At 35.8% G+C, this 26,913-nt stretch overlaps 1 protein-coding gene across 1 annotated transcript in view; it reads right to left on the bottom strand.

The window, feature by feature from the left end:
• PREX2 (phosphatidylinositol-3,4,5-trisphosphate dependent Rac exchange factor 2) overlaps positions 1 to 26,913 on the bottom strand; it is a 183,181-nt gene that overhangs the window by 55,794 nt on the left and 100,474 nt on the right. The window contains exons 25-33 of the mRNA XM_084512072.1: positions 25,007 to 25,229; positions 24,455 to 24,662; positions 18,182 to 18,361; positions 14,896 to 14,990; positions 12,805 to 12,887; positions 12,347 to 12,437; positions 10,674 to 10,802; positions 4,223 to 4,264; positions 1,302 to 1,519 (exon numbers count right to left, since the gene is read on the bottom strand). Of these exons, the coding sequence (XP_084368198.1) occupies positions 1,302 to 1,519; positions 4,223 to 4,264; positions 10,674 to 10,802; positions 12,347 to 12,437; positions 12,805 to 12,887; positions 14,896 to 14,990; positions 18,182 to 18,361; positions 24,455 to 24,662; positions 25,007 to 25,229 (1,269 nt within the window). The remainder of the gene's footprint in view (positions 1 to 1,301; positions 1,520 to 4,222; positions 4,265 to 10,673; positions 10,803 to 12,346; positions 12,438 to 12,804; positions 12,888 to 14,895; positions 14,991 to 18,181; positions 18,362 to 24,454; positions 24,663 to 25,006; positions 25,230 to 26,913) is intronic.

The raw sequence follows: 26,913 nt of genomic DNA, 5'->3' as shown, positions 1-26,913 counted from the left end.
AGGACTCCAGCACCAGAGCAGTCTGGTGCTGAATCATGCAATTACATATCCTAGAGACAACATGAGCAGGAGATCCCCTGTCCATGCTTTCTTCACATGCATCTCATGTGGATAAACAGACCTGACTTGAGTTGCTTTCAAGCTGCATACCTTGTCCTGACATACCCTGTCCCACACAGGCCCATGCTAGTAGCTCAACTGCTGGTAAGGTTGCTGTTCACACTAGCTCATGACAATGGTCTCAAACAACACCACAGACTTTATGACTACAATTTTAAAATATCTTTATTTTTATTGATATCTTCTGCTTTAAAAGTTGATCAGGACAACTCATCAGCAAATTGCTGCTGAGACAGTCAAGGAAAGATAACTTCTGATCATAATCTGTCATTGTGTGGGCTTCTATTCAATAAGATGTACAATTCTAGTTTGTGATGCTTGATCCCATGTCCAAGCTTAGTCAAGTAATGAAATGTTCACAAACATGGTATTAAATGGCCCTAAAGCTTAACAGTAAGAACACTAGCTCAAGAAAACCATGTGCCTATTATAACAAATGAGTTAATTTCATTGAGGAAATCTAGAGTTTGAGAAGACTGCCACAGAGCAGACTCTGCAGACTGCTTTACTCTTCTTCAGGTTAGCAGGAACAAGTCCAGTGTGAGAACTGTGAGAATCTCTTAAACAGCTGAAGAGATGCTTTGGATAGCTGGGGATTAGAGGACTATAAAGCTATATCCTTTTCTAAATTGTTTTGTAAGCCACGGCTCTTTTCCAAGCCTTATGAAGAAAGGAGCTAATTTCCTATTACTCCAACAGGCTACAAGGATTTGCCTTATGCCAGAAGAAAAGCAGACTAGCATATCTAGTCCTCCAATTAGTACAAACCTAGTTTTAGAGGGAAGGGATAATAAAAAACAAGTATCCAAACCAGGTATTTTATTTTACTTGCATTGCTGCTTATTGCTAACTCAAACTCTGGTTATCATCTAATTCACTACATTCACTCCTAGAGAACAACTATGATAATGGTGGGGAATCAGTATCTGCTAACTTAAAACAAATACTATCTTTTGTGGATAACTTATTTCTCATACCACAAACAAACATCTCCTATATCTGCAATTATCTGAACTGCAAACTTCCCTAATAGCAGCTAATTAAGTAACAAGCTAAGCACAAAGGACATAGAAAATACCATTTACAACAAAGACTGTTTAACCACACTCCTGGTTTGGGGAACAAACATGGGCTGTTCCCCCACGAACAGTCTGGAGGTTATATTACATGAAGGTTCTTACCAGGTTAGGCGACAGCAGTGACTGGAAATGAAGGAGAACACCCGCACTAGCTATCTGTTCCAACCACCTTCTGCTGGCTTCCATCGTCTCCATTTCATATTCTTTGTTGTTGTCAAACATCTGATTTAAGGCCACCATTAGCTGCTCTGAAAAAGCACAGACTGTGGCCACTAGACTTTGACAGAAGACCATGTCTCGCCTCAGTTGTATCTCGCTGTCTGTGATGGGTAAAAGCCAAAAGAGGAGAAGCAAAGCAGAGATGGAGCAGGAGATTAATTAACAGTACAGTAACTGGGATATAATTTTTTTCTTTAATTTAAAATAACTTGTTTCCTAGTCCAACTAAATCACAAGTTTACAGCTTAATGTTATTCAAGTAAGTAGCACTCTACAACCCAAACTGCCATTTTCCACTCCAAAAATTATTCTATAATTCTAAAATTATATAGAAATGTGTTTAAAATCTGGAATTTAAAGTACTTCTACATAAACAATGTATATTTATACTTCAGATTTTAATGTATATGCCATCAATTCCATGTACTTTTGGTATTAAAAGGTGATGTGTTTCAGATTTCTTTGCTGCAATGTAAGAACAAACTAGGCACAAAAACATTTACTTTCGATGAGAAAGCAAGGACAGGCAGAAGCTCTTAATATGACCATGTCATCTGGTCAATTTTACAGCTACCAGCTGGGTAGGGCAGATGAAGATTGCCTGCTACAAACTGCAGACAAGTGTGGCTAGCAGAACACAATCTATCCAAATACCATATACATGAATATGAAATCTACAGAGTAAGCTCAGAGCAGCAACACATATCCAGGAAGCAGTAGAGATTTATGGAGTCAGGAAAGCCCAAGACAGGTCCCTAGCTAGTCTATGAAACCGTTAGCAACAGATTTAAAATAGGGACTAGCTAACCTATCAATTTATTCTGGAGGGCACAGACATCTGATTAGCTAAAGGTCAAAACAGTTGGAAAAGGAAACGTGTTCTCAATAAAGCACAAAATCCTGGTGTAAAATATTCAGTGCTTCCTACTTCTCCCCATTTCTGAAGGTCTTCAAGTTGTTTTTTTTTTTTTTTTTTTTTTTTTTTTATCATTATGAGCTGTTAGGCAAATGTCAATCACAGATGGTACAGGTAGACAACATTTCTCAGTCGTGTCATCCATGACTGGATGACATTGAGGTCTTTTGAAAACCTAAACTCTGTCCCTTTGTCCTCAATTTAGATTCATTTGCCTCTAGGAAGATTAGCTTCTTTACCACATTTATATGGGGCTAGCAAGACTTTAGATGTTGGTTAAAATAATCCTGTACTTACAGAATTAATGTTAACTTTAAAACTATGTTTTTCTTGGACACCAAGTATTTGTGAAAGTTATTCTGTTCATTTTCCTTCTGAGATCTTCAAACCTTTTCTCAAACTATTCGTAACTCTAACCACTCTTTTACTGTTCCATTTGACAGCCTCTCAGGACCTCAAGAATATTTTTCTTAAATGGTCTAATTACTAATGCTTCTATACTGTGATTCATCCCTTGTTATTTTGATTATTAAAATTTCACTCTGTCTCCAGTCTCTCAAGTTATGCAGAATCCAGTGCAGACAGAATTTTCGTCTTGAAAAACTCCACCCACCTTCCGCTTCAGAAATCCCACTGGCTTCTACATGGTCACAATCTTTCCAATATCATAGCAGTACTCAGGGATTTGGGCCCAAAATGCATTCTTTTGTCTTGCCTTGCTCAATTTTATCTCTATTTGTCCAACAGCAGCTGATTTCAGTACCTTCCTCTGTATTGCCTGCTTCTGAAGCAGTTCTCTTATGTCACTGACACCTCATTTCCAAATCTCATCTAATACTACTTGAACATCAGATACTGCATACAAGAGCACTTTGGGCTTTTTCACAAAAAGATTTTTATACAAAATAAATTACTTTTTTTTTATTTATACAGAATAAATTACAGAAGATTTTTAAACAAAATAAATTACAGAACTTAAGAAATCATGCAAATAGGGAAAACAGCCAAAAGGGGGGGGGGAGGGGAAATCAAGCCTGGGTTATTTTGTGAGGTCACTTCTTATTTTAACTGTCCTGAGGAATTATTAAAATATTTTTAAAGTGTGGATGAAATTTGACAACGAAGAAACATTACACTCTCTTTTATAAAATTGTTGCTATGTGTCATAACAAAATCACTAAATAACACATTCTTATGGTGCTGTCGGATGGTTACAATAATCAGCTTTTATAGTGAAATACGACTGCTTACTTGGTCACTCATGCATCTACAAAACATGTACAGAATCTTCAACTATAATAGTTATTTTCTAAATACTGATTTAGTGACATTTATTTCACAGACATACATATTCTGTGCATTTGAGGCTGTATGAGGTGACGGTAAAGTGATACACAGAATACCCCTTCCAAAAAGCAAGTATTTAAAAATAAATAAATGAATTTATTTTAGCACTAAATTATGCTGCCTTAGGTAACACAATAAGGATAAAAGGAAAGATATGGGTTAGAAAAGCAAGGCAAGGCAAGAAAGATGGGGATAAGATGGGAAGAAAATATTGTAATTGGGGAAGATTACAAAAGAAGGAAGACAGAAGTACTTTGCACAAGCTCAGAGATTTGGCAGCTACTTCATCTGCCAACATCCAAAGTAAATAACCAGAGAAGGCATTTTGCGTTAAAAAAGTAGAACATTTGCTTTAAATGTAAATGTCTTTGGAACTGTGTCTTTCAGGAATCCTCACTGTAAACACAGGGGTAAAGTTACTGATTATTGGATTATCATGGTTGAGTTTTTACACCTTTCTCTGTTCTGGCCAAAATAAAACAAAAAGCAAAACAAAACAAAACAAAAGTTCAATCCCACTTATAAAAATAAGCAAAATTACCTGTATACTCAAGAAGTGCCAAGAGTATCCGTGCCTTCACCTCTTAAAAAAAAAAAAAGAAAATATATTGAGATCACCATTGTTAAAAGTGTTTTTACCAACATAATAATGCATTAGCACTTCTGTATAAAATCAGCTTCACTCTAAGTTTTTGTGTATGCCATCCTGACTTATATCTTCAAAACAGTAATGAATCTCAACTTCACTAAATTTTATATTTGACTTGATAAAAATTATGATTATCAAAAGTACCAACAATAAGAAGAACCCATCAAGAGGCTGCCTCAGAGTACCAGCTGGCCAATGCAAGTCCACATATGAACTCCAACCTTAAAGCTTTGTAAAACAAGACCTGTTTTCACTAACCCACACCACACCAATTCTTTTCTCCGCCCACCCCCCCCCCTTGTCCCATACTTAAAAATATCCAGTTATTTTCATTGTTCATGCATACCAAAGTATCCAGGAAAAAAAAAAAAAAAAAAAAAAAAAAAAAAAAAGATTTTGTATGTCTTTACACTGTTTTAATAATGGCAAAAACAAAGAAAAAAAAAAAACTAACACAGGATATTATATGTAAAATATCCCCCTCCTCTTTTTTTTTTCTTTTGCCTTCTCTAAGTTTTAGTGATAAATGAAGTGATTCTTCCCCTCTGCTTGGTACCAGAGGACAAATTTAAATGTGTAAACCATCACTGGAAGGAGCAGGCAGATAAAAAAACTGCCATAACCTCAGAATGTGTCAAACCTCCAGCACATCAGTTGTTCTACAGTAACTGCTTGTAGGAACACACCACTTCTCTTGCTTTCACATCGTGACAGCCTTTCTTTCACACATCAAATTTTTTGCGTAGTCATATTCCAGGAACAGGAATATAAGGGTTGTTGTGGAGTATATGGGACAAAGGACAGTTTGGGAATGTGTCATCTCCTACTGAAACTAATCTAATAGGTTCAAAATTCAAAACATTACATACATCTCAGATGATGGAGTACAAGAACCAAAATTAATGGTTACTCTTTAAAATTGCCTGGTGAAAAGTCTTTGCCTTCACCTTCTGTCATTTGAGAAAAACTTAGAGATTAATAACTTGGGATCTTGGAGACTAAACATTTGGCTTAGTAACTGAATACAATAAAGGGAAATATATTTTCTATCTGAAGAATTTAGACACATTGAGGCTATTACTTGCAGCTTGTTTTATATGAGATTTGTCAGATCTCTGAATTCAAAAGCATTTGAGGTATCTATAAATAATGATTTCCTCCTTATGGGAAAATTACAGGACACAGCAACTTGCCTTTGTCATTGCTAGAAGTCTTCTCCATTTCAAAATATACCCTCAGGCAAGAGAGTATTTTTAGGTTTTGTATAAGAAGAGACATACCTGGGGTTAGAAGAGAACCTTGGATGTCAATCATCTGTTTTTAAATAAATTCCAAATGTTACCGAAGTTTTCACCCCTTCTTGATACATGGCATATGGAAGGAAATAACTCCCTAGCAATTTCTCCTTAGATCATATGCTTTATAAAATGCTTTCAACTTTTTTTTTTTATTCTTAAGTATTCTTTTGTACTTTTTTTCCCCAACACAATATTCTGTTTTTTCCCAGTAACACTTTTCACTCTAAGGACAGATTTTAGATTTATTATGTTTCTCACATCTGAAGATACTTTTGAAATAACACTAAAGACTGAGATTTGTACTGCATATTTCATTATTTAAGTTGAAATACATTTTTGATGTCTTTAATGACTGAAGGCTCTTTCACTCCTTACTCATAAGTTAAATTAAAATAAGTGTGGAATTTCTCAAATGCATAGTATTTCCTGTTGATACTTAATATTATTGTGTTAGCAAAACAAATGCTCTTCCTCATCAAGTTTGCTGCCTATAAATTTGACATGCAAAACATTATTTTCTCTCTATATATATTTTAAGGAAGGTGGAGAGGGAAAGTGGGGAGAAGGAACATGAGAGATTTGCTGTGCTTACATCTTTCTGCTGTTACACCATCATATTGTGATTTTACTTTCCTTACGAAGGTTCTCTTTCTTTCCATCTGTCTGGCTAATTTTCCTGGTTCCTACTCTAGTCATCATTCATTTTTTCTTCCTGTGCTTTCTGTTTCTCATCACACATCTCACATACATTCAAAATCCTGTAGCTACATCATTCTTTCTTATCTATTTATTCTCTATTCATTATTCTCTATTCATCAGCTGTTCTGAATTCTTGCCCTGGCTACTGCTTTCTCCTGCAAGAAAATCAAACACTCTATCCTCGAACATCTGCCTCTGCCAAGAACTTTTCTTCATCTTTATTGGTCTAACAATCTAGTAGGCCCAGTCACTCCAAGAAATAACTTTCATCTTTTCTTTAGCTACTTAGCTGAAGATAAATCCTCCCAGAATCTGTATGCTATTTCATCAGAACTCTTCAAGTCCATCATCATGATTAGCCTTCTAGGGCTCACTTTCACTGTAACGATAGTAAACTTCTCTTTCTTTCTCTTTCTCTAGTGATATGGTAGGACAAATGAAATGAGACAAAGCAGTCTCCACATATGTTTTAAATTACTGCCAAGGAAGGCTTTTTTTTTTAATTGTGTAAAAAACCTTCATAGCTTTTTGTTGTTGTTCTCGCAATTCGTATACTAATAAAAAGAAAACTGATAGTTCAGAACAATCATCTTCTCATCCTCCAAGCATTCTGTGTTTTCCCATTTCTTCATACTTATTAAACAAATAAAATAAAAATAATCTAAGATCTAGGAATTAAACATTTCATTTGCGAGGCTTCCATGTCTCCGTCTTCATTAAGTTGCTAATCAGTCTGATCCTAATACAGCACGTTCTACAAGACAACAGAGGAGTAAATAAAAATTACAGTAGCCTGTGGTATATTTTTGAAAATAAAAATGAGTCAGTTTTCAATAAGGAGATGCATTCACTGAGAGCATTCGTCTTTATTTTAGCATTCACCAATAATGGGTAAATATTTATATAAATACTGGAAATTTTATTCACTTTTTTTTTTTCCATGGTGAACATAGTTCTATCTGCAGTTTCCTTTGCCTACTTCCTATAGAATCTGATGTAAAAGACAAATATATCTGCTTAATTGTTAAAACATTGCCTTTTGGTGGGAAAAAAAAAAAAAAAGAGAGAATTCTTCTAACGGCTTTGTATATGCCAAGACTTTGATCAACTTGCTAAGAAAGTCTTATGCCCAACCAAGCAAATTAGGGCACATATTTTGTTTTCTCTGCATTAGGCAAATAAGGAGGAAAACATGAAGGTAAATCATTGTACCATGTGTTAGGCTTTCAGCTAGAAACGGCTCAGGGCAGTACTCATGGTTCTTCTAGGTATCCTCACCATATGTGAGGACAATACAAAATGGCAAAAGTAAAAAGAAAACAAGAAGTGCAGATATGTAGGGAAAACTTAGCTGTTACAGTATTTTATCCATGCTTTGTGCTCATCTGATTTTAGTTAGATCCAGCTGCTGGTTTTGTCTCAAGTTTAATTTATACAAGCCTAAGCCTGTTTAAATGACAGCAGTCTCCCAAAACTGCCTGAGGGGTGCGTTTCTGCTCTGAATCTTTTCAACACTGAATTAAATATACCTGTCCAGACATGCCTTGTAAACTAAGGCTTGAGAAGCAATTATTCACTTCCACTGTCCTAATTCTCCTTCACGCTATTTTTGCCAGGGAAACTACAAGAACCTTGGCTTTCAGGTATCTTTCTATCACATGAACATCTTCGTCGCACAGGTAGATCAAAATGATAATGAAGATGTGTACCATGTTCCTCTAGATTCTCAGGAACAATATTAGTGATATCACTTTGGGGAGTGGAATAGGAATCAACTTAAAGAAAGAAAAAATGCCTACAATAGAGCAAAAAGCTGTGGAGACCATTAATGGTGAATAAACAGCTTCAGATGATAACTTTAAATGTAAAACTACTTATTTGGTTAAGAAGGTAGCACAGAAGCCAGTTGTTGGAAATCTCTGACAAATGCTTAGATGCCATGAATGGAAAGAGAGTCCAAGAATATTTAAAATTGGCAGATAAATTCCAAGACACAGTGATGAGTGAAGGTAAGTCAGATCACGTGTTCTCCTTGAACAGCACAGGAGTAATGCCTTTTACTGTTCAGGTCTCTGAACCACCATCATTTACAAGCACAACAGTTCCGGTAACATTAGCTACTGTAATTTATTAACAGAAAAAAAACTTTATTTATCCTAGTTTCTGAACCACAAGAAAAATGTTCCGTAAACATCAAGATTCTTTCTAACAAAGCATTATTACATTAGAGCAGTATTGTAAAAAGAGAAGCTTTGTATTGTGGAGAGGTGGTGAGACATTTGTATCTTGCTAAACTTTCCCTTGAAACTGCATGTTAGGTTTAAACAAATTCCTTCAAATAACCTTAGCCCAATATTAAAGGTGTAAAACCAATGTTGAAATAAGTTATTAATACTCTTTATGGGTGAATGAAGTATTATTGAATCATAGAACTATTTGGGCTGGAAGGGATCTTAAAGACCATCTAGTTCCAAGCCCCCTGCCATGGGCAGGGACACCTCCCACTAGATCAGGTTGCCCAAAGCCCCTTCCAACCTGGCCTTGAACTCTTTCACGATTGGGGCTTCCACAGCTTCTCTGGGCAACCTGTGCCACTGCCTCACCACCCTTTGAGTAAAGATTTTCTTCCTTATATCTAATCTAAATCCACCCTCTTTTAGTTTAAAGCCATTCCTTAGCATAGTTTCCAGGAGGTTCTACTCCATGATCTTGCTGGGCACAGAGGTAAGACTGATTGACCTTTAGTTCCCCAGGTCTTCCTTTTTTCTCTTTTAAAAAATGGGCTTACGTTTTCCCTTCCTTTCCCAGTCAGTAGGAACTTAACCAGACTGGACACAGGGGGAAACATGACTACTAAGGATAAAGAAAAGGCTGAGGATCTTAATGCCTTCTTTGCATCTGCCTTTACTAGCCAGACCACTTATCCTCGGGGTACTCAGCCTCCTGACCTGGAAGTCAGGGACAGGGAGCAGAACGCCCCCACAATTCAGGTGGAAACAGAGACCTGCTGCTCCACCTGGACTGTTAAAAGTCCATGGGGCCAGATGGGATCCACCCGAGGGTGCTGAGGGAGCTCACAGATATGGTTGCTGGGCTGCTTTCCATGATCTATCAGCAGTCATGGTCATCCAGAAAGGATGACTGGAGACTTGCTAATGTGATGCCCATCTAGAAGAGTCGTAAGGGGGACCCGGGGAACTACAGGCCTGTCAGCCTGACCTCGGTGCCAGGAAAGGTGATGGAACAGGTCATCTTGAATGCAATCACACAATGTATGTGGGACCACCGGGGGACCAGGCCCAGCCAGCATGGGTTCACGAAAGGCAAGCCCTGCCTTTTAAAGAAGCTAAAATGAAATGAATGCCAAATGGAAGAAGCTAAACACAGAGAAACCATTTAGAACTAAACCTGACAGACTAAAGGTTTTTGTTCCCACATAGACTGCTAGTACAAGTAGTTCTGTAAAGATTATTTTGCTCATTATTTCTGTTTCACTATCAAACAGTACAAGAAATAAAGCTTTCTTACAGAAGAAAGAGAGTGGGAGAGCAAGACAGCATGAGAGAAAGAATGAGAAAGAGCAAGAGAGAAAAAAAGATGGAAGGAAGGGAGGGAGGGAGGAAGGCAGGAAGGAAGGAAGACTTTCTTATGAAGCCAAGGAGCAAAGCAGAAACACCAGCCCAACCTGTCACTTGGTGGTGAGGAAAAGCAGAGTACTAAGTGACTATTAGACAATGGTGGGAGGAAGGTATAGGATGAAGACAGATATGGCATCAGTTGTGATGGAATGAGTGACTGAAAATCAGTGGAAGAGGTTTGACTTCGTGGCAGTAGAAGAAGAATGATTTCAGAAAGATAATGATTCCAGATCAATGACGCATAAGAACAGGAAATGGGACAGAAGTTGTCCTGCAGAGTCTTCATCTTTCCATTAAAGATAGTACAAAAAAAAAAAAAAAAGTGTTTAATTTAAAGGAAAGTCAAATTTTGGTGTATCTGTTCCATGAAGTTCTGTGATAAATAAGTCAAGCTCACTAGACTTCAGCAGTACCTGAAATTACCTAGCACATGCAACATATGGTTCATCTGGTTTAACTTGTCAGGAGAAACTATTTTCTCTTCAATACCTGAAGTCTATAGAGTGAGCATCAAGCAGCTTAGGTGTACTCTACTAACCTTGTTACTACAAACACAAACAAGTCCTCAAATTCAGGTATTTCCCATGGACATAATGGTGTTCTGCAAACCTTGCCTAGCAGCAACATGAAGCAGTTGTGTCTTTCCCTGTTCTCTTCCCAGGTTCTTATCATAAACTGTTTGTTTACAGCCATGTTGTACCTACTAACCTTCAACAAATTTTCTGATATTCTGGGCAAGACTGCGGACACTGCTGGGAAGGTTCCAAGGGTCTTGTTTGATGTGGAGTCGTAGCCTCTTTGGACAGCTAAGCTTCGGTTCCATTTCCTGCTGAAACTCTATGCAAAGACAAAAAATATATATATTTTTTTTTCTGTTTAAACCTCCTGAGAAAGTCACAGGAAGACTATTTCTTTCTAAATGTTTTCACAACTCATATAGGTTTCATCTTTTTTAACTCTAAAAAAGTTAAAGTTAGGATGAAGAGTCTAACAATTGTCTGAGCTCCCTACTTTATCAAAGGAGAGAGAGAGCAGCACTCCCAAACTCCCGATTCTTTCTGAATGAAGTATGTAAGATAGAAGGTGCCAGTCTCTCCATGGAGTAAGAGAGAGCCTAGAACTTTTAGAAGGAAATGTAGGCAAAATTAATCCAATCAGAAAACTAATTAAATTTTACTTGAGAAAAATTCAATTATTCCTTAACCTAGTCTCAAATCATCTGATGTTCCTCATACTGTTCCTGAAGATAGTGAAGACCAAGAGTAAAACATCCAACTTGTCCATATCTTGTATCTAATTGAATATTTATTAAATCGCTGAAAGGTTAACATTCTGTTTTGTAAGTCTGTCATGTACTTAACATGAAACAATGAGAGACTTAAGTAAGCAAGCACAAATGTTCTAGGTTCATTCTGATTATCTTGGTCCCAAAATTGGAAACAAAAGAAAGACAAGAAGAGGGAAATAGGAAGAGGAAGAAATTATGCTGACTTCCACACAAACTCACTGAAGGGTGAGGCTTCATAAGACCAGGTAATATGTATACCATAATTATGTTCTATTGACTTCAACGGGATTTTGGTGATCTATAAAAGTCATCTATAATAGATCCACCCTCTGGCCATCTACAATTAGTTTTCTTTGCCAAAAGATATATATGTGGGCTCAATAAAATCATAATAAAGTCTACTACACAATTATGCATACTAATACAAGTCTGTCTTCTCCTGTTGACTTTTTTTTTTTTTTAAACTCAGTTCACTAAGAGAAGTCCTTTGCATTTTTCATCACAATCTTATGGCTATCACCATTTGTTTATTTATACCCTTAGACTCTAGCAACAGTGTTAGCAGAGTATGTGAAATTACATACCGAATTTCTTTAAATAATCACTAACACTTAAATAAGTACGTATTTGATATAAATATGACTGTGACTATAAATTTACATTTTCAAATTATTTATAAATCAGCTTCAAGAATAAAACATCTACAAAAAATACTAAAAAATACTAAAACACTGGCATTAATATTAGAATAGATTGGAAATTGCTTTCTAAGTTGAGACAAAAATGTAATAAAGTATCTGAAAAAAAAAATAAAAATTCTGCTTCTTACTTGGGAAACCTCAGCAATTCTATAGTCAGTTTAGAGTCTACAATTTAAAGCTGACTTTCCAAGAAACCTGAAATTTTTTTATATGTTGTGCACGTTTTCCACTAAGAATATAACCTACTTGACAAAAAATCCAAAAATCTATTATTGTAGAATATGGCAAGAATAAGCAAAATCAGTTTTTTAATACGCAGCTCAAGGAATACATAGCCATACCTGTATACCTTTAAAGCTTCCTTTTGATTCTAATGACAAAATTAATTTTACCTTGTAGGCCTCGGCCTGGTGTGAAGTATTTTGTCTGTTCAAAGGCCCTCACCACAGCTGGTCCTTTCAGAAGATTGACAATTGAATCGACCTGTTGGGATTAAAGTTCTGTGAGAAGAATATTTTCTATAGCAAAAATTTGCAATTCTTTCTTTAAGAAACATGGACTAGAGAAAAGCAGCTTTGGATGCTTTCTTGGATGCTATAGTTAAAGCTCAAGGCTAGATAATGTTACTAAATCTAAGGGCCTGTTTTATATGAAATTTTGAACTATTTACAGAAAACAGAAGTAGAAGGAGTAAATACATACCATCCCAATAAACAGTGGAAAGCAAAAGTAAAAAAAAAAAAAAAAAAAAAAAAAAAAAAAAAAAAGTATCACAGAATTGCTATTTGCTAAAGACATCTTAGCTCAAACATGGACATTAGTATTAAAGCCAAGAAAAATCATCTCATACTTGACCAAAAAGATGTTCCAAACAGCTATGGAGCTTGTCTTGTTTATCATGAGAGATTCGAACACTTATGGGAAGCTCATCGCCTGAAAAATATTTTAAAATTAAAAATTGTTTAGAAGTTTCAGCATATTTTCCAAAATCTTTATAGCTTGGATAATCTGCTTTGCACACACACTTTTACTTAGGATTATACCCACTACGGTTCTAGGCACAGAAACACAAGTCTACAGTGTTCAGAATCCTACAGCATACAACTGTTCTCCCTATGTAATTTGCATTAAGCAGTCACTGAAGTAGACTCTTAGAGCTCTTATTCAAAACCCAGCTGGACATGGATCTGGGGAACATGGCTCTAGATTATTGCTTGAGCAGGGGATTAGATTTGATGATCTCAAGCAGTCCCTTCCATCTTCAGCAATTCTATGACCAGAACACAGGATTCTTCTGTGCTGGACAACACCCTAAACACCAGACTAAACATCTAAGGAGTGTGAAACTGTAATAATACATGAGACCACAAAGTCACTGAAATGCATTCATCATGAAATTTTTATAGGGATTGTACTGACACTTCACAATCTTAATACTCTTACTATTGAAATCGTTCTAATATTTTGGAATTAAAACAACAGTACAGTATCCAAATCTTGTATTTGATACAAAGATTTTAGTGGTACAGAGAAAACTATTTCCCAAGACAATACAAAGGAGAAGGACTCTCCTAGGTCACTGCCCTCAGTCACTTGCACTCTCAGACAACAGGTGATGCAAGTTGAACTTCTTCAAAAACTGTGAAAAATTGAGCTTAAAACTCGTTTTCCTCCTTGCTGTTGCAGTGACAGATAACAAGTAGCCACTTGATAATTTATAACCCGAATTTATTCATGGTCAACCTAGACTCATTTTTCTTATGTCACTGAAACACTTAAATAGCACTTTTATCTCCTTGCTTATTTTTTATTTTTTATTTTTTAGCTCCATTAAATGTCCTTACAGACAGCAGTTATAACCCTACACAGGATTTTAATTGTAACAGATGGAGCACAGTGACAAAGAGCCCTGATCTGGAGTTAGCCAGGCTAGTTTTGGAACTAGGAGAAAATTCTGTCATTGGGAGAGTGGGAGTTTCACTGAGTGACAAAATTAATCAATGTGAATGCTGTATTTGGACTTGGCTAGCAGAGATATACTTTTAGGCATCCCAGTACCTCATCTTGTTGCTGCATTAGGACATACTAATTCATTCATATCCTAAGTTAAAGACCCTGTGTTTCCTACGTTATTAACAGTTGTTTATGTCCTTCATCCTTTTCCTCTGTGTCTGCTCCAGTCTTTCCAATTCTTGAAAGTAGCTGACTAGAATTACATTATTCAGAAGGTATCTCAGATACCTTGGATAATGTCATTAATACTTTCCTATCCCAACTGAAAATTGATGTGACCAGTAATAAAATTTGCCTTCTTTATGGCCAAGTCTCAGTGGTGGCTCAAATTCAACTAATATGCCCTGTTCTTTCTGTTCCTAAATCATTCCCAAATGATAAACTCCCAGCTTGGAGCAAACATTTTTATTATTAGTCCCTGAGTATATGACCTTGTACTCTATGCAGTGAAATCCCATCTCAGTCCTAATAGCAGCTGCATTTATTTAAATTCAATTTGTCATGGCATAAACAAGAATGTGCTTCTATGTGGTCTCACATTCCTTCCTACAAACATACACAGCCGTATCCTGCATTCTGAGCACTGACGCAGGCTGGGAGAGCATTCTAGACTCACCTAAAATGCTCCTTACTCTGTGCAACATAATGCACTGTCAAGGTCAGGGCATGAAAGCGGTTAAAAGCAGCCACTCTAAGAGCTCTAACTAATTCAGTCTATTTACAGAGATGCTGGAATGTTGGCTGTCTTTCACAGAAGGAGTCTTAAGTGCAGCACTAGCTAGGCAGAAACAAAATGATACACTTCTATTACCAAGGAGGAAGCAATTTTTAAAACAAAAGCAGCAACAAAACTGCCAGGCAAATGAAAAGAATATAACTGAGTAAAAGGAACTGATGACAGGTTCATAGCTGACTTTTCTAGACATACCTGAATCCATTTCATCACTGTGAAAGTAAGAACTGCATTGACTGCTACAAATGCTGGTAAAGGAAGCAATGGAGTTCCTGTTGCTGTTGCAATCACTTGGAAAACGAAACGAAAAAAAAAAAAAAAAAAAGTCATGTCTTTTTACACAGGCTTTATATCAATGTTATGAACATTCTCTCCCTTTTCTCATTTTTACTTTAATAATGAGATGGTCTTTACAATCATTTATCAACAATAAAGATCCCTATACTTCAGCTATCATGTAATTTTCAATCCTAGTAGAACTCAGAGGGCAAGGTTTCCGGAATAGATGATTCAGTTGTCTCCCTTCGCCTTGCATGTGAACAAGTACTTGCAGACTGAAAATATACACTTTCAATTCAAACAACCAAATTTTCTTTCATGAGGGACAGTTTTTAATACCGTGGACTCCAACTGTTTAGTAACTCCACATTTAAAAAGTGTACTCCTAGTCCATAACTAATACAACATGATGAAGTACTCTGGTTTATGACTTGCAAACTACAATCCATAACAGATTTAGAACAGATTTAATCAATTTCAAATCCATCAAACTCAAATTACAAACTACTTTTCCTTGCCAGCCAAAATATAGTTTATAATCCCATTTTTTTTTTTTTTACAACTGTTCATTCTATGAAAGACGTATAGAATCATAGAATCATAGAATATCCTGAGTTGGAAGGGACCCTCAAGGATCATCAAGTCCAACTCTTGACACTGCACAGGTCTACCCAAAAGTTCAGACCATGTGACTAAGTGCACAGTCCAATCTCTTCTTAAATTCAGACAGGCTCAGTGCAGTGACCACTTCCCTGGGGAGCCTGTTCCAGTGTGCAACCACCCTCTCTGAGAAGAAACCCCTCCTGATGTCAAGCCTAAATTTCCCCTGCCTCAGCTTAACCCCGTTCCCGCGGGTCCTGTCACTGGTGTTAATGGAGAAAAGGTCTCCTGCCTCTCGACACCCCCTTACGAGGAAGTTGTAAACTGTGATGAGGTCTCCCCTCAGCCTCCTCTTCTCCAGGCTGAACAGGCCCAGTGACCTCAGCCGTTCTTCGTACATTTATGTCTATGACTTCAGTGCAAATTTTTAGGCATACAAAGTTTCACCCGTATTGCTCTACTAAGGAGATATGGGGATTAAAACTTGTCTGTTTTTCTGCTATTTTGTCTGCTGTAGATATTCTATTCATTCATCTCATCCTCTCAAAAATGCCCAGAGGGGTTGTGGATGTCCCATCCCTGGAGTGTTCAAGACCAGGTTGAATGAGGCCCTGAGGCCCTCATTTTAATTCAAATTCAACAGTGGATGATATATTCAATTCATGAAGACCATTTAGTTTCACTGCAGGAAATGCTAGCATAATTATCCAGCAGAGGGAGTCTTTAAAACCCTAGTGAACCCAAGATAATGTATAAATGTACCTAAAGTATATTTACATGTAATGATCTGGTTTTATGAATCAGGTGTACTATACTCCAAGGTATACATATATACACATATATATATTGCTGCAGTTATTCATGCATCCACAAATTCCCTACTTTTTTTTTTTTTTTTTTTTTTTTCAATAGAAGTTGTCTTTTATTAGCTTTGACTTACATTTTGGCCTTGTAGCCAGCTAGGTAAGTGAGTGGAAAAAATGTTTAATTGAAGCAATATAGCATTATTACAATCAGATCCAATAAATAGGTGAAAAGACATCAGTAACAGCATGTTCCTAACAGAGGGTGATCAGTCCCAAGGAGTATTAAGAATTTCTGGCTGGATATTAAGAATGTTTTCTAACTAACTCTATTCACATATTAAAATCTCCAAAGGGAAGATGAAGGTTATTTAAAACTGGATTGTGCCAAGCATGAGAAAATAAAACATGAAAATTAGAAACAGATTAGACATAACTACTTAGCTATATCATTTTGCATTTTTACCATGTTGTACTGCAAGGTTTAGAATGAGGCCCTACAACAGAGAATTAGGGCATTCTAACAGTTGAGATTAGCATACAAGTTCTTATAATGTTACTATGGCATAATGGGATCTCTAAATTTTAAATATTGTCTGATGTGGTTCCTAAACAAACAAACAAATCCAATCTCATTCTACCAAATATTCTAAACTCACAGATTTTGTGATTATTCTCCATATGAAATCCTAGATTTTATCATTCCTAAATAGCCAAAGCAGACTACAAATGACTACTATCAGAATAAATAAAATATTCTAAACAATTAGCTGTCATGTCCTAACTCACATGTTTTTTTCTCTACATGTAAACTCAGTGTCAACTGTGGTACTGCCCACTCAAGCAAGTGCAGGAGACTAGAGTTTGACATATCCCAGACATGCAGAAACCCCTAAAAATACTTCAGATGCAACTGTACTTTGCTTGTGGTTTCCCCATCCTTAGAATGAGATGGACTTGAGCTGTGTAAATTACCTCTACATTTATTTCTGTTTAAATTTATACCTATATTTCTATTTCTACTCTGACAAAGAGTTCCTATCAACTACTCTGCAGTAATCAAATATTAGCTTATGAAAGAGCAACACAGAGAAGATCTCAGCAACACAGCGTTCTGTAGAAAAACTATGACCCTAGTGAGATTCTACTTCACAAGCATAATAATGAACCATGATAATGAACACATAATAAAGCTTTATTTTACTTGCAGCTAAAATTTTAATTTAGATTTTATATCAAGTGTAATTAACCAATTCTCTCTAAGCATCAGAAGGTGGTGTTTATAAAGACCTATGCTTGCTATAATTACTCCTTCCTTTTCAAAATTCTTTGCATTTTAATTCACAGATTGTGATGTATTATGAATTCTAGATGTGGGATGATTCTACAATACTGAGTGGAAGAAGATAATGAAATATGTTGAGAATTATTTTTTTTTCCTTAAGATAAGCAAGAGCGATGGCTGTGGCATCTAGCTTTCTATGGCAGATATTTGGCTTATTGTTGGGGAGCATCATAACCATTTCTGTATGTTATGAAATGAGTAATCTAAAGAAAAGCCCTACAGCTCTGGCTGTGATATCCTATTAAGGTAAAGGATACTGAGATCTAATAACTAAATTGTGATCAAAAAAGAGTTTATTTTACACACCTTGTAACACATCTTGATGACAGTTATTCTTCTGTTAGAAATGTCAGAATCATTATATTTTGATATTCTTCATAGTCACTTGACAGTATACAAACCCACAGGCTTGACTTGGTTGACAGATGAACAAAAGTATTATTGGTAAAGTTACCTGTAAGAATCCCTGTTGCTGATGGTATCATGACCAGAATCTTCTTGTTCATCACCTGTCACACTGAAACAGACTTTCTTCCCATTCCTTTCTCCCTTTTCATTATCACTGTCTGCTGGTATTAAAGGCTCAGGCGTTTTACGTTCTGATTTGGGAGAATATGTTATTGAAGAAAGAAGGCTGTGAGACACACACACCAAAAAAAAAAAATCAAGATATGTTAATATTTTTCAGAAGTGAGATACCAACAGGCTATTTCTCATCAACATCCTTCAAATATTATTCTAAGATATGTGAAGGGAGTATCTTAATTCAGTCCATATCTATTTGAAACGAGGAAAGAAAGTGGAACATTCTGCTATTGAAAATTGTAATAGTTTATTCAATCACAGTTTAATCAACGAAACCCATCAGCATTACTAAATATTCAATCCTGTATGAAGGCAATATTCCACTTGGGGAAGAAATACAGTCTATTCTTGAATACTTGGAGTCACATTTTATATTAAAGGAACTGTTTTTAAGAATGAACTATGTACTTGTCAGCATAAATCAAGAAAACAAACCAAAGAACATATATTTCTTTGTGAAAAACATGTATTTTCTTAATTAATACTGTAGCAGATATGACAGCCTACATCACAAGCTATTTTACTATGGCGTATTACATGTAAGAATCGTTACTAACATGCCTGTGTATTTCCTCACATTCAAAGTGTCTAAGTCACAATCACTAGTAAAAGTGATGATTAATCTACAAGCTTATGTGAAAAGCACAAAAATGACATCCAGTCAAGAACAGCGAACATTACAAACTGCTGCATTTGGAATATTCACAGACATTGGAAGCAAAAGGTTCATATTCTTGAATGGCTAATTCATACTGGTAATGAGATGCTCTAATTTACTTTCAAGTTCAGAACAGCTAATACAGACACCTCTGCTTTAATTTCTATCACTCCAACACTGTTAGAATAACATTTTCAAACTAGTATTTGTATGGCAACATTTTTCTTGCTAAAACTACTTTCTAAATTGTAATTTTTATTTTTTTTTTTTGCTGAAATCAGAAGACATTGATTTATGCTTTTTTTTTTTTTCTGTTAAGTACTTAAACACAGTAGCAGGGTTTTAACTTAGGAGCTGTCAGAATGATCAACACTGCCAAATTCAGACCAAATGCATAGACGATATTGTTACACATTTTTACTTCTGAAGGGAAACTACAGGAGATGCATATTTTTGTGAATAAAAATGCTGCTTTTATTTTTATTAAAAGGTAGCATTCAGAATTCCTTCCTCTACACTAATTTCTCACAATCCATTATGAAAGGTGGGGAACTCACCCATTCTTAATCCTAACAAAATGACAATTTACTTAACTTTGTTCAGCTACAGTTACACTAGTAACAAACTATTGTCTTCTCCACTACTTTCACAAAGAATCTACCAGAAAACAACATGACTCTAAGCTGCTCTTGAAAGCTTCAGTTTCTGGACTCAGACAAGTGAATTTTTGCATACAAAACATGGACATTTTCTACAGTGTTCAACCACAACAGTTTTGAGAACACACAGTTTTCTGACTCACAGAGTCAGGGCAAGAAATTAAGAAATCATACACCTTGGAAATGCAATAGGGTAGACTATACCCAAAATGCTGTTTGTGTAATGTATAGCGATGAACACATAGCTCAAACAGCATATCAAGCTCTGTCTCACTGAAATCATGACGTGACAGATGTTAACATAGGGTTTGACATTCACTTGAAGGAAACAAGGATGGGAAACAAAGCTTTCTAGCAAAGTCTGTCATCATTTTTGTATAGCTCGCTTTTACTAAAAGCTAACCAGAGACAATTTATCCTACATAGGATAAATTATCTCCTTTCTTAGGAGGAAATTCTTCACTCAGAGGGTGGTGAGGCACAGGTACATGTTGCCCAGAGAAGCTGTTTATGCCCCGTCCCTCGAGGTATTCAAGGCCAGTTTGGACGAGGCCCTGGGCACCCTGATCTACTGGGTGGCATCCCTGCCCATGGCAAGGGGGTTGGAACTAGATGATCTTTGAGGTCCCTTCCAATCCAAGTCATTCATTTGGTCGCACACTGGAACAGGCTCTCCAGTGAACAGCCTGCACCAAGCATGTCTGAATTTAAGAAGCAATTGGACTATGTGCACTTAGTCACATTGTTTACATTTTTGGATAGACCTGTGCGGTGCCAGGAGTTGGATTTGATGATCCTAATGGGTCCCTTCCAACTCAGGATATTCTATCATTCTGTAATACATATAGGAAAAGGTACTGATCTGAACTGTAACTAAAATGTAGATAAATTATCTACAAAAAAAAAAAACAAACCATAATTCTACTGGATTTTAAATCCACGCATCCACTAGAGAGACTTATTTTGGGTCAGTTCTTCATACTTGTAAAACTGATTAGTACAGAATTTTCTGAATACCAAAATACGACAAGGGTTCAAAAAGGGATTAAATAAATTCGTGGCAGATCATTCTAACCATGCCTTTAAAATAAAAGGTCAATTCCAATAAGACCATATAGCACTGTCTATTAGAAGATGAGGTGAGATAAGAATGATTAATATATGCTTCTCTTTTTTTCTTATGTTCCTCTTATCATCCATTTCTAGGAAAACAAAATGGTCATTGGGTAGATACATTCTAGTAACTTCTTGTGGATTTTGTTGTTGCAAGAAAGTAAGCGAGAGTAAGAAACAAACAACAAGCATAATGAATTGCAATTTCAGCTCGTGAAAATATCTTCCCCTGAGTAATTATTTGTCAAGACACAGACAGACTATTATATCCTGTTCTTTTATGTGACTGTTTAGGCACTGCTGCCAAGATCTCAGTAAAAGACTGATGAAAGTAGCTGGAGCTTTTCCTAAGGGAGCTTTTCACTTTCTCCCAGCAGGCAAGCTCCATTTCTAAGGAAACTTTTTTCCTGAACTACCATGAACGAAAGCTGGAACTTCGGATAACAGTTCTGGATAACAGTTCTGGTGCTGGTAGCTCCTGAGGTCAATGAAGTGCTTTTAGAAACCCAGTACAGGGTGTCTAAAACACGCAAACCCAAACCTGGTCTCTTAAAAAAAAAAAAAAAAAAAAAAAAAAGTAATCATGCTTAAATAGACTTTTATTTTCTAAAGCGTTTCTTTTTTTTGAAGTATAGAATATGAACTTTATACTTTCTTTGGAGATGGGCTACCCCAAAAAAAATTATCTTAGACACATCTTAGAGAAGAAGCATGTGTATGAGCAGTAATTAGCAGTAACCAGAAAGTCCCTTTAACCATGAATAAAATTTCCATTAAATCAAGACATTTAAAACTTCACCAAAAAATCCTCATATGTGGAAGTAATCTTATATGAAACTCAACACAATTCTAAAAGTATGTCAGAAACAAACTAAAACCCATTATGGACTGTCTATGCATTAAAAATAGATATCCACACGCAGTAACAAAAAAAAATATGCAACCTCTCCTGAGTGGAAAATGAGGAAACATTGGAAAATGTTCAAGCATCTTGTATATTCCCAATGGACATCTTTCAAAAAAACACCTGGGATCGTGGGAGCATGTTGGTCCATGTGAACCAACAACACAACAAAGTCACAATATAAGAGAGCAACCGGAAGAAGCACTGATTCCTGCATAACACCTCCTGTTAATGGTGGGCATCTGGCAACAGTACTAAAGAAATATTGTGATAATATTAAGCTACTTGAATGAAGTCAGTAGAGCTTTGAGAGGCTGTGGGAAGGGAACAAATGTCTTTTTATGTGTACTTCTCTTTTTCTCTCCATCAGTACTTATTCAAGGAGCCATGATGGATGTTATGAAGATAATGCTAGCAGTACGCAATAGTCTCTTACATATCCTCTTCCATAATCCACAAGCCCTTAAAGACCTGCTCTTCAGGTGAAACACACTTCTTTTTTTAGTTCTCTTTCTTTCAGTAACAGATAGGAGAGGTTGGACAGATAACATTAATAAACACCTAGATTTTGGGGGTAGAGAAACAGCCCATTGCTGACCTCAGCACAGTGCAGAGACATCTAGTAACATGAAGGAGCAATAGTTTCTCAATGCCACTATTATGAAAGGTACAAAATAGTCTTTTAGTAGCCCAATTTCTATCATTTAAATTTAGAATTGTGCTACTGTGTTCTTATTTCCTTTTCTGAGAAAACTATAGGAATGAGCATTGCTTATAATAGGCAATTCAGGAAATAAAGACATGAATTTCATTGTTGTCCATGTTGCAAGAGAAAACAGATGTTCTACAGTCTATGTAAAGTTCACAGATCATTATGTTTAAGCATATGCTCTTAGCTGTTGAAGTATGAATATTTCTAATCAAACCACAGCTATTCCATTATTCTACCTTGATACTCTGTCTTTTGTTCTTAGTAATCCTAACAGTTCTCTCAGAAGTTAATTAGTAGCTATAACTGTGTTCTGATACAATACGCTATGTACTGCTTAACTGCTCACACCCAGATATTCCTGGCTTCCCTCTTTCCTGTTCAGCACTTTCAAGTAGGTCCCTTGGCTATCCCATTGCCTGTATAGAACTGCTTTCCCCCACAACAATTATACACTAGCAGTCCACTCAAAGTCTGTGAGGAATAAAGCATGAGAAGGCTAATCTTACAAATAGTAAAAAGTAAATTTGCTAAATAACTTTGTGTACCCTACTCACGCTCCACTCACTGTAAGTTCACTGTATTGGAACTTTATGAAAGAAGAAAATGTGAATCCTTGTGTTTACTTTCACAACTGTGTGACTCACAGAATGAATATGTATAGATATATGCTATACATGTACACACAATATGCGTGCGTGTCTGTAGACATATGTATGTCTGTAGATATACATGAGTACAAAGGAAAGGCTAATAAATTAATGTGCTTTTACATTACTAGCTCAAGGGAGTGGAAAGGAAAGGCGTGACAAACTGGTAGCTGGAGCTTCCTGAAATATTGACTGAACTTCCACATATATATATCTACTGACTTCCCTGAGGAGTAGTGACAATACAGGCTTTGTAGACAGTCATTTTCTTAGCACACGCAAACACTGAAATCACATTAAATTTAATTAACTAACTTCATCATGATAGTTAGCAGAACTACTTAAAGGCACATAAAGCAACTCTTTCTTTAAAAAGAAATAAAAATAATCAGACTATGCTTACTTTCATTCCTATTAAAGTATAGCCATACATTACATTTACTTATTACTGTGTAACTATTACATTACTACTACGGAAATAAAATAAAATAAAATAAAATAAAATAAAATAAAATAAAATAAAATAAAATAAAATAAAATAAAATAAAATAAAATAAAATAAAATAATAAAATAAAATAATAAAATAAAATAAAATAAAATAACTATGAAAGGACAAATTGTTTTAAAGTCATCAAAACAACAGGAGAGGCAATGACATACCACTTGTTTAAATTTATGACATTTAATGACATTAATTTAATTTAATGTCATTAATTAATTTAATGACATTAAATTTATGAAAGATGACTTTTAAACTCAAAAATGTATGTAATTTATATTTTCAAAAGAAATCATTTCTGATATTTACATAAGGGATCTTTCAAAACTGAAACACCTATTATCCTCCTTCATCCCAAGCAGTCAACTCACTTATCTCAAAACTGGAAGAGTAAGTTTAAAATCTTTGTCCTGAATTAGAACAAACTGTGATGTGACTCTGGGTGTCCCTTCAAGACAAGTGTCCTAATCACTCAAGAGTGGCTTTCTCTAGACCTAGAGTCCTTCATTAAGGCTAATTTGTTTTTGAAAAATGTCTATTAAATTATCTTCCTAAGGATGAAAAATACTTTGCCTATAAATTCATCTTCAGGACTATTTAACAATATCTGATGAGTTACGTAGGAGTTATTTTTGTACCTCTGGCCTTTGTTTCCACTCTGAGTGAAATTTTAGTTGACATGTGGGCCTCATATTTCTCTCACCTCAAAATTATTAGTCCATTCTATAGAAAAGCTATAAACTAATGTGGAAAAAAAAAAATAGGTGCACTGGAAAAAAAGCAAAAAATATATATATATATAAAATTAGCTACGCTTAAGTATTTTGCTATATCACAATTTTGTCTGTAGTCAATATTAATCCCATACTACAAAAAAAGGGATACCAAGATTTATCTGTATCTTCAATGGAAAAATTAAAGGCAAGTCCAGATGGTAACATTCACTTACTCATCTATCTGACAGACACATGTTTCCACCTCTTTCAGTGCAGTCTGTAATTTGAACAGCAATTTCTGATAGACATCTTGTGTTTCTAAATCTTCTTCTTTTAAGAGGTACCTCAGACCATGGCCCTCTTGCTGGCCAAGAGACTGTCCTGAAGGGGCAGCCATAGTAGTAATGGTATGTTGAACATAAACCATGGGATTCAGTTTACCTGGGAATAATACAAAGAAGTTACATTGATACCTTTTTAACATAAATTTTGAAGTTTGCAAAATGTAATAAAATTTGAAATATTCCTGCTTGAAACTTCGTGTAATTACTTAATTTTGCATTTTATTTTGCATATGAAAGTCAAGCTATTTAAGGAAAAAGTTGGTGTGAAATTATGACTAGCCCTTATTATGTTTCAAAACAAATCTAAGTCTTGAAAACAGGAGGATTTCATAAAGGCTTGTCCTTAATTTTAATATTTGAAACATCAACCTAAAACACTTAGATTTTAATATTCTGTATCAGAAGTACTAGAATTAGTTCCTTTATTCTCAACTGGCTTACCTTGATCAGTGTTTTTATTTTCTTTTTCATGAGAAGAATGTTTTCTGCTGTCTAACTGTACACCAAAGGCACTCCCAACAGAAGTTGAAGTTTTAGGGTAAGACACTTCCATCACATTGATATGGCAATTGGTCGGACAGAAATCACTGCTGTGAAGTGGTGAAATCTTTGACTTAGCTTGCTTGAAGGTAGGCCAAGCTCTGTTTTTTAATACTCTTGAAAACTAGACGTGAGAAAGAAAATAAAATTTTGATTAGCAGCTTTTGATATGTCAGCACTTAACTGTAAAAACTTGAGTATGTGACTAGAAAACAAAAGTTTACAATACTTCAGTCATCCTGGCTAGATTAAATCATAATTTCCATCTTTCTCTACATAGGAAAGATAAAATATTTTTCATTTTATATTTCTGAGGGGTAGATTTATTTATTTATTTATTTAAGTAAACAGTACCTTTTATGAATGTAAATAGCCTTGTAACAAGGAGATAGAATTTATTTTCCTGGGAACATAACAAAATATTAACAGTGTTACTGGAGAAGAAGTCTAGAACTGCTCTATGATCCAGTGCTGTACTTCACATAACATTTATAAACATCTGCTGTCACAGACATATTCAAGTGAATGTCTTGCAAGAACTTCTAAAATTTTAGCTCTAAACTATAATAGAAACAGATACTGTCTTACAATATGTCTTACAGCACAATTGTAAGCTATAAATTATGAATTTCATATACAGAAAGGATGTACCCTGATGGTATCCTGGGCTGCACTAGGAGCACTGCCAGCAGGTTCAGGGACGCGGCCCTTTCTCCTTGCTCAGCACTGGTGAGCCCTGAGAAGTACTGTGTCCAGTTCTGGGCTTTCCAGTACAAGGAAGGCCTGGACATAGTGGAGAAGTACAGAAAAGGGCCACAAAGATAAAGAAGAGACTGCAGAATCTGCTGTGAGGAAAGGCTGAGAGAGCTGGGACTGCTCAGCCTAGAGAAGGATCAGGGGGGATCTCATCAATTTACTCCAAGGGAAGGCACAGAGCCAGGCACTTTTCAGCAGTGCCCAGTGACAAGGCAAGGAGCAAAGAAAAGACAGAATATCACACAGGTCTTTGATGCTACCTCATGGAGCATAGCTCATGCATAAAAAAAAAATTTCAAAGTTAGGTAGAGGGTCCTTTTCTACTAAACAGCAGTACCAATTCAATTAGTCAGGCTTTGGCTAACACTTCAGATGAACAAAGTTATGTCCCCTGAGTAATAACATTACTTTTCTGCTGGGATTAAATTTCTGTTTATTTTGGTGTCCTATTACTTCAATCTGATGAACACTTTATTGATAAATTACATTCAAATCTTCATATTAGAACACGATTGGGAAGGTTTGAAGAAATCCAATTATGGAATTGTTGAAAGGCTGAAGAATGTACAAATAGTTAAGAAGGGCACTGAGGACATTCAACGATGAAAATGTTTCTGCAAGCAGTACATATTTCACATCTCAATCTCCCACACATCCTGCTCCAGAGAGACCAAATGCCTGGCTAAGATTTAATCAGATCATAAGTCAGGCCCAATTTTTTTTTTTTTCATACATGTGTTGAGAAACATCTGGGACTCATGGCACTGGACTCCAAGTTTATTATGAGCAAAATGTTCTGATAATAATAATAGTAGGAACTGCAGAAATCTATGGGATTTCTATTTATAGAAATCGAACTTTCACAGTGAAACCAGAAGCCAAGCCAGGCTCAGGCATTCTGAAAGTCTTCAGTAACCATGGTTACCTTTACCTTGCCAAGAAAACAACTTATCTACCCCTGCAATTCATCGCATTATTGATTGTCATTAAAAGCTGTAACTGTGAAACTATTAATTTTTGAACGAATAAGCTTAAAAGTGCAGTTTGTATCA

The sequence above is a fragment of the Aythya ferina genome (genome assembly GCF_964211825.1).
Source record: "Aythya ferina genome assembly, chromosome: 2".
Taxonomy (NCBI): Eukaryota; Metazoa; Chordata; class Aves; order Anseriformes; family Anatidae; genus Aythya; species Aythya ferina.
Note: the sequence above shows the minus strand (reverse complement) of the source record. Positions and strands in the feature narration are given on the sequence as shown.